General features: G+C 32.0%; 1 protein-coding gene across 5 annotated transcripts in view; it reads right to left on the bottom strand.

Annotated features, from left to right (window-relative positions):
- The window catches only part of LOC145291909 (ubiquitin carboxyl-terminal hydrolase 37-like), a 69,890-nt gene that overhangs the window by 12,602 nt on the left and 43,041 nt on the right, over positions 1-14,247 (bottom strand). For 3 of the 5 annotated variants that reach the window (XM_080137740.1, XM_080137741.1, XM_080137742.1), the window contains exons 11-18: positions 12,280-12,345; positions 10,197-10,316; positions 9,854-10,009; positions 9,034-9,093; positions 6,903-7,182; positions 5,977-6,051; positions 3,738-3,812; positions 538-598 (exon numbers count right to left, since the gene is read on the bottom strand). In XM_080137740.1, the coding sequence (XP_079993866.1) occupies positions 538-598; positions 3,738-3,812; positions 5,977-6,051; positions 6,903-7,182; positions 9,034-9,093; positions 9,854-10,009; positions 10,197-10,316; positions 12,280-12,345 (893 nt within the window). The remainder of the gene's footprint in view (positions 1-537; positions 599-3,737; positions 3,813-5,976; positions 6,052-6,902; positions 7,183-9,033; positions 9,094-9,853; positions 10,010-10,196; positions 10,317-12,279; positions 12,346-14,247) is intronic. The other 2 variants (XM_080137745.1, XM_080137743.1) reach the window with 1 other exon arrangement.

Below are 14,247 nucleotides of genomic sequence, written 5' to 3'. Positions count from 1 at the left end.
AGTTTGACAACATTCATAAGTTCATGGTCAGTTTGACAACATTCATAAGTTCATGGTCAGTTTGACAATATTGATAAGTTCATGGTCAGTTTGACAATATTGATAAGTTCATGGTCAGTTTGACAATATTGATAAGTTCATGGTCAGTTTGACAATATTGATAAGTTCATGGTCAGTTTGACAATATTGATAAGTTCATGGTCAGTTTGACAATATTGATAAGTTCATGGTCAGTTTGACAATATTGATAAGTTCATGGTCAGTTTGACAATATTGATAAGTTCATGGTCAGTTTGACAATATTGATAAGTTCATGGTCAGTTTGACAACATTCATAAGTTCATGGTCAGTTTGACAACATTCATAAGTTCAAGGTCAGTTTGACAACATCGATAAATTCATGGTCAGTTTGACAACATTGATAAGTGGCATCATCCAAAGGGAAGTAACTCAATAAGTTTAGGAGTTACTGGTCAAAGTTTTTTTTTTTTTTTTTTTTTAAAGTTTGGTTCTAACAAAGAAAGGCAAAGAACTCACCATTCTCACTTTCAACATTTTCCTCTTTATTAACCTTTGCGGGTGTATCCTTATGTGAAAACTGGAATAAGAAAAAAGCAATGAAAAGATTATATATATAGTCATCCACATACAGTACCATTTCACAGCTCATCAGTGCAGCTAGACTAACAGCCATCCCCCCTAAAAAGTTGATAGTCGGCAATTCTAACCTGACCCATGAGATCGGTGTCTGCAAATGATACTCGCTCATCGCTTTTACAATGTTCAAGCTGGTTGTCTATTTACAAACAGCAAGCCTCATTAACGTTAATTGAGTAGCAGGTAGTGCTCTACTCAAAGAGGTGGGCTTTAAAAGAAAATTTTAAAAAAATGGTACCGTCAGTTTCAAATCAGAATCAAAAGGGAACAATATCTGGTTGCCAATGTCAGATTCTTTTCATCCTGTTTATCTTAGACTTAGCAGCTTTGTTTCAAATTTAAAATATACATTACTGATGTTTTTCTGATTTGCAGCATATACATAAATATTACAGCCTTATTTTGACATTTTCTTTAAAATCGAGCACTTTGTCGAGGTTTTTTCATGAATCTTACAAACGTGTGTATGTCTATATGTAACCTGTCTATGTAACAATATAAAAAAATATTTTATTAGTTCAGATAGATTCTTATGAGAATCATTTCTAAAGTAAAAAGTTCAATATTCAAATCTTTAAAACATTAAAAAGAACTTGCAAGAGCTATAAATAAATGAAACGATCCATCAGTCATAGTACACTATGATTTAAGGTCAATTTCAGAGCAAAGAATCTTATATGTTTATGAATAAAATTTACAGTGTACTTAAATGTGCATCAGAATTTTTCTGGACTCTTTTTTTTTTTTTTTTACTCTTTATCACTCTTGACAATTTGGATGTTTGTTGCGATGGGAGGTTCATATGAGAGCTTAGATTTTGTTTAAGTATGCTGTGAATTTGCTTTATACAGTTTGTTGAGCAAATTCATTGGTATATGATGGATAAAGTGCATGCAGACACCATATGCAAGTACTACTTTGGCATTTATAGACTGGGGTGGGGGGGTACACGAAGTTGCCAGGGTGTTTTTGTAGGTGTGCGTGGGGGGGGGGGGGGGGGGGATAAGAAAAAAAATTTGGCCGGGTGTTTGGAGGTGTAAAAGAGAGAAAAAAAAAAAAAAAGTTTTAGTAGGAAGGTAGACTTGAACCCTGAAGTCTTGACACAAAGGTGGAAATGAAATGGAAAAAAAAACCTTGCGACCTAACCAACTCGGCCATGAGGGGAGAGGAAGTGATAAGTGTCTTAAGTTAAGGTTTATAAAGCGAAATTAACAGGTGCGAGAAAGTTAAGCCGCGTGATGTTTGACCTAGTTTTGCGCTGCAAGCCAGTTTCTGTTTCCCCCGCCCCATCATTTGCTTTTCAAAGACGCGACGATCGAAAAATATCTTGAAAACAGTTTGTAAAAGTCTAGTAAATTAAAGATAGATATAATTTAGACAGCATATAAAAATTTTTAAGGAGTGAGCCGACCGAGAATCCCGTCGAAAAAAGCCGTTTGTGGACATACAGAAAAATGCGTACACACACACACACACACACATTTTGTCTTTATATATAGATTATGTTTAATATTCTACATATGATCGTGTAATGTTTCTAGTATGCTTTTTGCCACAACTAAAAAATACTAATTTTTCATTCCAAACAATTGGGAATGCGTAAAAAGAATTTATTCTTATTGTAGACTGTTTAGCATCTAATACAAACTCTGATAAGCAGTAAAAGTTGCTGCAAATAACTTATCAGTTGCTACAACAGCAAATCTAATATCAGCTGTCAATAACAGACTTAAAAGTAATTGAAAAAGGAGTATCAGTGCAGTAAATGATGCAACACTGTGCTTGCATTTTATTTTAACTCAATTTTGTTAGTTTAATATTATTTTATAAATATGTATTTTTTCACAATGAACAAACAAGTAAAATTTACTGTAAAAAAAAAAAAAAAAAAAATTGACAGTAAAATCTATTTTATCAATCACATTTGTGAAAGTACAATAAAAATACTATCACTGAGCGCAAATTAAGTATCTTATATAAAATAGATATAAATAAAATTTCAAAATGCTTCACGTTTTTTTTAATTTGCATATACTCTCTAGACGATATATAGATGTAGAAATATATTTTTTTTATAATATATACCAATTCTTATTTAAGAAGCTCAATGTAATTACAGAGGAATATAGTGAATAAATGACAAAAAACAATATTCCAAAATTCATGATGTTGACCATCTTATAATTTATTCCTTTAATTCAGAATTCAAGGAATCTATATATATATATATAAAAGGCAAAATGTGTGTGACCATTTCGTGTATATCTTCAAAAGGCTTTTCGAGCACACGCTCCCGGGTTCGTTACTATCGCTTACAACTATTTATATTGGTTCTATATCATAATATGTAGGTTTTGAGAACGCGGGTCATCTCTAGATTTATTTACGTCGACTTTTATGAGATTCGCGCTATTTCGCTTTGTCCCCGGTTCGTCCTCCATTTTAGTATAAATACAGTAAAAAACGTTGGGTTCTTCGGCTTTGCTCTGCTTTCCCCCCTTCCCACCATCATCTGGGGTGAGGTGAAAACTAAAAATAATGATCGTGCGATGACCTCATTTAGCGTCATCCTGTCAATCAAACCTCTTTTAGCTTTATAAGCTTTAACACGTTAATTACTCTCACTCGTGGTCGAGACCGTTAAGTAGTTGGCATTGGTTTCCACCTCCGCGTCTAAGCTTCCGGGTTCAATCCCTCCTCCCGACCAAACGTTTTTTTTTTTATTACTTCGCTTATACTTTAGTTTACCCCCCCCCCCCTACACACAGGTTTATTTATGCAATTTTTTCCGTTTTGGTTTTGGATTTTTTTTTTTTTACATCGTCTTTATAATATTTAAGCAGGATTATTAATTACCCCCCCTCCATACACACACCTACAAACACCCCGTAAATTATAAAATGGTCAGCATCATGAATTTTGGAATATAATTTTGTCATATACACACACTAGCAAGCTTCCCAGCATTGCTCAGTTGTAAAATACATAAATATATTTTAATTCAGACAGGTTTATTTATGCAATTTTCCTCTAAAATTTGTATTATACAATTTCACAAAAATAAAAAATAAAATACATACAACTGCATCTGAATCTGTTGGTTCTTTTAGGAGATCTGTAAAGATTTGGGAGTTTTCAGAATCTTTGCCATTTGCCTACAAGAAAATAAAGATTTGCATTTTAAATTACTAGATCTTGACAAAGAAATTTGGCATATAAGATTTTATTGCAGTTTCAGGATTTATCTAAATCTACCAAACAGTTTCAATATATTTTTCAACAAGGTTATACATAAAGAACCTGCTCTTAATATTGTAATTTGATACAACTGACCCCTAAACCTGTTTACATCTCAGTTTGAAGGGAATTAAAGTAATAATAAAATACTTTCAAAGTAAAAATATTTATGCCTTGTGAGGTTTAAATTGACAAGCTGTATCTCTAACGATGGCATACTCACATAAGCAGCAAGTAAGAAATCTTCACACCGCATGATGCATAAATATCCTATCTCTCCTTAATGTCAAAGTCGGGGTAGATCAGAAGAGAGGGGTAGATCAGAAGAGAGGAGTAGATCAGAAGAGAGGGGGAGATTAGTAGCCAACAAAACTGTATATTGGGAAAAATCTACACTAGAATACTCATCATAGAACAGATAAAATTAATTTTTTGAACGAAATTATGTAGTCGATAAATGGAGTTTTCAAATAAAAAAACAATGGTTTCTACAGTTTTTTTTTTTTTTTTTTTTTGTCAATTCAAATAAATTACAATGTTAGCTTCCAAATTATGCAGTTAAAATTACCTGAATATTATTGAATGTTAAAAAAAACAAACGGAAAAAAAACTTTAATCATGTTAGCAAGTGAAAAATTGCGGTCATCTTGTTTTTATAAACAAAAAATCGAAACGGAAAATTACCTTCCTTTTAAAATCTCCTGTGTCTTATATAAGACAATGCGATCGTTTTCTTCAAATTCTATTTTCTTTAATAAATAATTTTCTACCTTATCGATTTGTAATTTTTGGATATAATCATCTTAAAAATAAGAGGAGTACATAGATAACCATTGTTTTCATGTGAAATTCAGTATTACGATTTCCGAAATTTTGTTTGGATAGTGTAGAAGCGCCAATTTCCTAGACATGAGTTTTGCAAATTTTAATCCACTAAAAGAATCAAGAAAAGTATGTCAGGATGGAATTCAGAGAAAAAAGTCTCAAACAGACACAGACTTCTAACAAATAAAGATTTGTCATAATAGAAATCCACTTGTCAGTAGTTTATATTTAGAGCCACTGAATTTCAAGAAAACAATATTAACTAAAAAAACAGAAGATATTTGTTCTAATCATAGATTCTTACTTAGGAAGTATGAACTTTGGCAAGCAGTAAAAATTCCAGTTGCTATGATAGCAAAGCTAATACCAGCTGTCAATAACAGATTTAAAAGTGAAAAGGACGGGAGAATCAATGCAGTAAATGATGAAACACTTATACTTTTGTTTGTTTTATCTCAATTTTGTTATTTATCATTGTATAACTTTATGAAATTTTTTTAATGTATTTTTCAAAATAATTTTTTTTTTGACAGTAAAATTTTATCAATCACATAAGATTTTTCAAAGTACAACAGAAATACTCCAATTTGCATGCAAGTTAAACATTTATATAGAATATCAAGCTATAGATATTTGTTAAATTTCAAAATACTTCAGGTTTTATTATTTTCATATCTAAATACACTTATAAAATGGTTAACAATGGTCTTATATCAGATTTGTGGATATTGAAAAAAAAAAAAAAAAAAATTATGTTGGCTAATATAGCAGTTTAATTACTCTAAGATTAATGAGAAAACCCTTTCATTAACACTTTATGACCAGGTTGAACTAATATGTTTAATCATAAATAAAATGGGAATTGATTCAAACACGCCTTGTACGTATTCAGTATTTGAGTAGATACGAGTTACCTCCAGATTGCAACTGTCTACTGCTTACATTCAGTATGTAAGCCATCTGTCTTAGAGTGAAGAATTTTGTTGTCAAACACTTTCAAGGTAAGTTTTATGAAATGCAAAAATTCTCAGTAGTAGTTTAACTATTGAACTTCATAATTTTTCCAATTTGAAGACAATCATAGTATCATTACATTTTAAACTAACTAAAATTAACAATTGTTTTTAAAAATTATATCATAATTCAGGTCATAAAGGGTTAAAAGTCAATTTATTCACAAAAAGATTTTTCATTTAAAATTTGACAATTCTCAAAAAAAAAAATAAAATAAAATAAATAAATAAAAAATAAACGTACAACTGTATTTGAATCTGCTGATTCCTTTAGGAGATCTGTAAAGATTTGAGAGTTTTCGGAATCTTTGCCGTTTGCCTATAAGAAAATAAAATAAAAATGTTCATTTTAAATTACCTCTTTAAAGAAATTTGGCACATAAGAATTTATTGCTGTCAAGGTTTATCTAAGCCACTAAACTCAAATGTATTTTTGAACAAGTTTGTAAATTTGAAGAGAGAGAAAAAGACAATCTTTTATTATAATAATCTAATATTGTAATTTGAGACAACTGGCTTTGAAACCAGAGTAACCATTAAATCAGAGTGAATTAAATAAAAATTTCGAAATAAAAATAGGTTTGTTATTGTACCTATTTACTATGCCTCCCCACGGGACAGTTAGACACCAGGGTAGTTTTTTAACGTAGCAAAATTAAAAAAATTGCAATATTGAATTTCAAGTGAAACCAAGAGTATCTACTGAATTGTCATGCTGCAGTAATGAAAATATTCTAAAATTATGAAAAACAATTAAGTAGAAAATTAATAAAAACAGTTTTCAAAGACAATTAGCAAAAATAAAGTTTTATTAAATTGGATGAAGATTGTCAGTTTTCAGAAAACATTTACCTCCCTTTTGTAACAATTAGAACTGTTTTATTTATTTATTTATTTTTTTTTTTTACAAAACTCAATTTTCTGCTAATTGTCTTTGAAAACTTAATTTTTTTTACCTTGTTTTTTTTTCGTAACTTTTAGATAAGTTCATTACTGTGAGAATTTAGTAGATATTATTAGTTTTACTTGAAATTGAATATCTTAATTTTCAAGTTTTGCTACAATAATGAAGAACCTAAAAATATTTTTGCCCTGTACGAGATTTAAATTAACTCGTCTCTAGAAGTGACAAGCTCACAGAATGATTCACAGCAGCAATTTTTAACCTACCATTTGTAGATCCCCATTAGTCAAGGTAGTGTTTGCATAGGGTGGACTTTCAACTGGTTTTGTCACTTGATTTTCATCAGATGAGGGTGTCATACTCAAATCATCCTCGAGTCTTTGTAGATCCCCATTGGTCAAAGTGGTGTTGCCATTTGTACAGAGTGGACTTTCATCTTGCTTTGTTAAATGATCTTCAACAGATGCTAACAAAGGTACTATACCAATATCATCAGATTTATCAACACAATCTTTCGTTTTTGGAAATGAAGGCGTCTTATTGCTGCTTAAAAAATAAATAAAAAAAGATAAAAAATAAGCAAAATGGATTTCATGAAGGAAGAATTTCTGTAACATTCGATTTTCCACTCTAAGTTAACTTCAAAATGCCAACCAGTTTTCTTTTATCAAATAAATTTAAACTGAATAAACACAATGGTATTATTTGTTCATAACGAATAGTTTTATCAGCAATTTTATTATCTATCAGGGGCAACAAATTCCTCAATCTGGAGGAAGAAAGAGTTGACGTATTGTTTCATTGGTGATTTTATAATCTTGGTTAAAAAAAGAAAAAGGAAAATTAAGCTCATCATTAAAGCATTTCACTACATCTTGAGGTCCATCATCTGACAGTGTCTGAGGTGATCCTCAGGTCTGCATCAAATATACCTAGTTTAGGAGACAGTGAGGATATGTGCGATAGTCTGAACGTCAGTGCCATAGAGACACTGAGTGTCCTATCCATAGCCCCACTTGTGCAGGTTGTCCTGTGTTAGGGCAACCTTTGACTGGGCTTGGTTGAGTGTTACTCTTTCTGGGGGAGTTCAGAGTCGTGCTGCAAAGGAAGAAGTTCCAGCAAAGCTGAACGAGCTCATGTTGCTGCGCCGTATTCTGCAGTTGAGTAGCACAGCTTAGTGTCTGTGTCTCAGCTCCCAAAAGCTGTTAACCAAAGTCGTGAGCAGGCTGTTGTGCATCGGCAGCTTCTTGTGAAGCTTCTCGACGCAAGTTCTATATCACAGTGTTCTGTCCAGAGTGTCACACCAAGCTGGGTATGGAGCATTTTTCAAGACCTTACCTCTCCAATTGATGTTGAACATCCTTTGAGCTAGGTGGTTCTTAAGATGGAATGGACACACTTTAGTTTTGCCTGAGTGAGTTGAGATGCTACTTGTCAGTGTGACAACTGCATGAACACTTGCATCAATCCAATATAAATAAAAAGCTGAAGATAAGCCAACTATTTTTCAGTCAAGTTTTTTTTTTTTTAAGTTTGATTTAAAAGCTTTCAACTTTTTTCAACTAGCTTCAACTAAGTTAAAATTAAGAGAAAGTCACTAAGTGAACATGTTGAAGGGGGAAGGAAACAATTCTTTGATGAATCAAAAGTCATCCAAATACTCTAACCCAATCATAATTCATTTGAAGTCTTAGCCTCCATAGCAAAATCAACATTCACAGAGAACTATCATAAGAGTGCTATAGACATTGCGTTTGGAATCAGATGGTTTTGATAATTTCAAGTTAAGTTCAAGTCTAATTTTTTTTTCTTTGCGAAACTTTCATACACAATGTTGAGTCACAGTTAAAATATAGCTAGCACATTACAGATATAGTCAACCCTCTGCTAGTCCAAAAACTAAGCAAAAGAAGGAGTTAAAATGTTTAACTATCAATGGTGAACAAAGACATATTCAATAGATAGCTGATGCTTTGATTTTTTTTACTATGACTATGCAAAACTTTAATGAGATTAATTTATGGCATCTCATCCCTTTTTTGTGAAATGTATTTAAAAAAAAAAAAAAAAGTAATTTGAAAAGTTCTGGAAAATTAATTGTATATTTGGTTTATCTATGGATGTTAATAGTGATTTATGTTTTTATTTGAGAGGTCGACATTTTCAAACAGCATGGTGGGGGTCTAATATTTCTTGTGAGTATTCAAATATGCATTTTTTATCCAGCAGATATTTGATTTGACTGATTGCAAATGCTCTTCCACCAAGTGTGTTAGATACACGTCCAATTATGATTGCTTAATATTAGATCTTGTCTTCTCATGATATCTGTTTACTATATAACAGATTGAAAATAAATGTAATTACAATAAATAAAACAAGAAATAGTTAACATACCCAGAATCTGAATAGTCAAGACGTCTCCTTGGTGTCATGTCTCTTTCCAAATTTGAAGGACTGCAAAATAAGAAATTTTGTTTTAGCAACATAATTTTTTCAAAACATATCTATCACAAGGAAATGCCATATGAACACTGGTTTGATTTCTACAAAAAAATAAAATTCCAGACTTATTTTTTAATTTATGAAATTTTTTTCAAAGTAGCAAGTATTGAGAAAAATGATTTTATTAAGTCTACATTTATACCAATTAGGGGAAGAACACTATGTCCCGTCAAGGTTGACTTTGTTGATTGGGTTAAAATCTCCCAAAACAACAGTTCCTACACTAATAATTGTATAAACGTGAAACACTAAGAATCTGCAGGTATAAAAAAAATTATATTTATTGAAAAACCATTAGTTATGTATAGATATAAAGATAGAGATGAATAGGGAATAAGAAAAAAAAAATGAAGTTGACTTATATGGTGAGATTCTTAATATTTTGTCTTTATTAAAAGATTTCCTCATAAATGAGAAAATTGTATGAAAGATAAAAAAAATGTCTTCATATGCTTTGTCAGACATGTCCAACAGTTGGGCAGGAGAACAGAGATATCAAAATCAGTGAAATAGTATTTAATGTAGTCTATATCTTGTTTTTCATTTGAAAAACCATTAACAATGCCTTGAGGAGAAGATCATCAGGTGTTGTTTCAGTTTATAAATAATTCATAACTAATAAACTACAACATCTGTCCCGTGTTGGTCTTTTGAAACCTGAAACTCAGACGAGCTGTTAGAAAAAAGACTAAAATACATTGAAGATACTTACCTGGCCAACAGACTAATCGCAGGTGGATTTTCCAGGTTCTTGGATGTGTGACGTGCCAAGGTGAGATATTTTGGAATAGAGATAAGCTGAGCCACTTTCGTGTGGCGAGAAGCAGTCACACTGTAAGCGTAGCGTTTCAGGTGCAGGATAAATACTCTGCAAAAAGGATCAAAAGGAGAATGAAAATTGAAAGATTTCAACAAATGGCTTTCAAGAAATCTGGGGACTGAATTGTTTCACTATTCATGAAATGTTAAAAGTGGAAAAATCAGATTAAAAAAATCAAATTCATTTGTTAATATATACTTGTAGTTTTTCAATCAAATGGAGATAAAAAACTCACCGAGGTAATTTGTTGATTCTCTTGGAGACCTCAGATTTATCATGATCACATTTTTCACATCTGTAGTCAACCGTTTCACTGCTCAAAAACAGATCTAGTGCATCTTGAATAGTAGGTTCCCTACAATTGATCAACATTTAATACAAATTAGTCAACGTTTTCATTTTCTAACTTTTATGAACTTATTCAGCACAACAAAATCTGTTCATACATTCTTTTACAATCGAGTCTAATAATTCAAGACAAAATCTACATTCATTCAAATTTACAAGTGTTCAAATTTCAACTGATGATCCTAGCTATGATAATTATCTTTAGAGCTGCTAATGAAAATTAAATCATATGGTGTAACTGGATGAATACTAAATATAATTAAATCCTTCTTAGACAATAGAAGGATCCAGGTTGCCATTGATGGACATTCATCAAAGCAGCATAACATTAATGCGAGAGTGCCTCAGGAGTTGAGCCGCTATTTCTGATATTCATCAATGACCTCCAATAATATTGTATCCAAGATGGGTATATTTGCTGAGGATATAATACACTAACATGCATGAAAGAACAGATGTACAAAAATCCAAGACAATGGCTGAATTCTTAGAAAATGACCTCCAGACCGTAGTGGAATGCGGACATAAATAGATAACATTTAATGCTAGTAAGACTAAGCTGCTCTCATTTAACAATTGCAAGAAGCCTCTCCAACCAACGATATCCATAACAAATAACTCATTATCTGAGAATTCTTCCTTCAGACTTAACATTTACAGGAAATATAAATTGGAACAAATACATTGAAAACATTGCAAAGGCTGTTGCAAGGAAGGTGGGCTTCCTCTATCCTGCTAGAAAACTACTCCTACCTGAGAGTATCCTGTACTTCTACAAAGCCACCATTTGCCCATGGAGTTCTGTTGCCACATTTAAGCTGGTGCATCTACCACTAGCCTCTCCCTCTTGGATAGGGTTCCAAAAAAAGGGTCTCCGGTCTAATAGGTCCTACTTTATCAACAGTATATTTTACAAGTATTTTAATGAATACTCTTTAATGAACTCATTGTACTTGTACCCCCTTGACATACATATCCAACAAACCTGCTTAGCAGCAAAATCACACCCCTTCGCTGTTGAGACCACTAAATGTCAAGTTTCCTAATGACAGTCTTTTCCCCAGAACAGCTAGATTTTGGAATCCTCTTCCTATACTGATATGCAGAAGTTCAAATGCAACGGAAATCAACATCTTAATCTTTCTTATGCATGGTGCCAATTAGTAGCTCCTTACGTCGAAGTGGCAATATGCCTTGTTTGGGGTAGACACCGAGTTAAAAAAAAAAAAAAAAAAAAAAAAAAAAAGGACACTGAAAACCCTTTTCTCAAGCAAATTGATTTTTCTTCTGGAAAAATATTTAAAATGCATTTTGTATTAATGTTAACAAGATGTTAATATTTAACTGTATACAAACAAAACGCAAAAGTTACTTGAAATGTTTAAAATTTTAGTCTCCAGTATTTCAAGTTGCAAACTTTGCAAAACATTAGCTAATATTTAATATATTAAGCAGAAAAAATAAATAAAAATAATACCAGACAAACTTAATTGACAGAATCAGTTACAATGATCTGTAATTTTCATTATTCCCTACAATACAATGGAAGTATTCGTGATCATGCATTAATTATGGTAGCTTCCTTCAGTTTTGACAGACTATGGATGCCCAATGTAAGGGTGCCTGCACATGGAATTTTTGTGGCAAAAGTTGCGCAGTCTCCAACCACACCTCTACTGAGTCAGCGTTGTTAAATACCAGTGGCAAGTGAAGACTCAGGACGTCTGGAAACAATGCCGAGATAAGCGGAGAGCACATACAGTAACTAGAATTTCTAAATGGTCACTCATCTGATACTAGTCAGGCTCAAGGTTGCTTAACTTTGGGTATATGATGAGAACCAGTGTGTCAACGTGATTAATGCATTAATTATATACATACACAAACTAGGAGATTCCTTCAAATATAATACAAGTAAAAGGAGGAAAGAAATTTTCACAAATTATAGATAAGGGGAAAAATGAACTTACCGCCCTCGTGGTATATCAAGAGAAAGATCAATATATCGTTCGATTTTTGTGACGACTTTAGAGCAGCTAGTTGAGGAAAAAAAAAAAAAAAAAAAAAAAAAAGAAAAATTAATGGAATGCAGGTAAAAAAAAATAAATAAAATGATAGATATTAGTGGTAGTTTACAAAATACAATATGTAATTTCCAATAATAGAATTTTCTTTTAAAATGCCAAGATGATAGGTCTTGAGGTTAAGTCTATTCTTGTTCCTTTTCAAGAAGTTTCACATGAAAAAAGGAGCATGTTATCAGACAAATATTAATTTTGTACGATTAAAATGAAAATTTGAAATTCATTTCTCAATATATAATGCATATGAATACAACATACATGCATTTCAAATACAACCCAAATAATCCTAACCCACACACTTGTAACTTAGTTATTACATGTCAACACTCATGGCCCTCACATATGCAGACAGGTGCAAGGAAACAAGGATAAGAAAAGAATTCAACTTTTTTCAGTGAAACAGACATTTAGATACTTTCCAGATTAACGCCTTGTCTCTTGTTCAAGTCTTCTCATATGCCATTGTGCTTAAAAAGACTGCCGTGCTTTCCTGTCGCCTTCGGCCATGTGTGTAACATATCTGTCCTCCTCTGCCATTTTTTTTTTCTTTCCTTCCTTCCTTCCTTGCTATGACACGTCGAACACAAATTTGCATATGTTGGCGGCTGCTGCCACCACTGCACCGTTACACGCTGCGATAAATGGCAAAAAGAAAAAAGTGTTGCCAGGTACAAGACATCTTTCGTTTGATATGCTTCTACTGCCCCCCCCCTCCGCCTTTTCTTTTAACAAACAGCATGAGGATGTTTGTATTTAATGATCTATCAACCTTTCGGTGGTCAAGTTCATGCTGATTTTTGGAGATTTTGATGAACTATTGTGTGCATCAAGGTTGAGATTTTTATATTTTATTGATAGTCTTATTTCTTTCAGAAAGTCTTATTTTAGTGAAGAGTTTTTTCAGATTGAGTTCATCAAAGTATTTATTCTGGTATGAAGTTAAGTCATGACACGTCAGTAATATGTATTTGACAGCGAGGTTTTCCTGGCATGCTGTATGTTTGTATAATTAGAATATTTAGATCTTTGTGAATTCGGTCTTGAAAGGCAGCTATTCATAAATGTAGCTCATCTTATTTAACATCTATTTTACATGTTTTGGATGATTTTCAAAACTAACCTATCTCTCGACAGGTCTTCATCCATCTTTTTCAAGTACATTCTACTAAACCAAGAACTCTCATCCATTCTTTCAATGTGGCCATACAATTGAAGCCTTCTGTTCTGCACGCTCATCTTTATACTATCCAGATTTAATCTTAGAGCTCATCAGATCTAAGCCTGTCTTTAAAACAGGGTTCATACAGATTTTTAATGTCCATTTTCAAGAACTTCAAAGCCTTTTCCAGACAAAATACAAGTTTTCAAAACAAAATTTGAGGTATTTTACGATCGACAGCGATGATAAAAAGTAAAAAAATATACAAAAAAATAAGTATTACCATAATCAATTACTTTGGAATCTACCTGCATCATTTTAAATAGTTTTTTTTCATCTCAAATATTAACTATGGTTTTTAAATTTCTAACTAAGATTGCTACTATCCGGTCCATTTTTTTTGGCCTATCCAGTCTAATTTTAGGTTATCACATTTTTCCTTTTCTTTGGAAGGGGGAGGGGGGCATTAAATCATAAATGAAACCAAAAATAAAGGGAAATTTATTACGATTTTATTTTTAATATTTCAGCACAAATTTTTACTGGACATAAATACAATTTTCAAGGCGTTTCAAGCCATTTTTCATCTTTTCAAGGATTTTTCAAAGTAATGATTAAAATAAGGTATTTTCAAAGCAAGTCAAAATTCAAGGATTTTTCAAATTTGTGCGAACCCTGTAAAAACTTGTGGTACA

Source organism: Euprymna scolopes, chromosome 13, assembly GCF_053919585.1.
Source record: "Euprymna scolopes isolate OS-2025 chromosome 13, ASM5391958v1, whole genome shotgun sequence".
In the NCBI taxonomy this organism is placed as follows: Eukaryota; Metazoa; Mollusca; class Cephalopoda; order Sepiida; family Sepiolidae; genus Euprymna; species Euprymna scolopes.
This window is presented reverse-complemented; position numbering and strand designations above follow the sequence as displayed.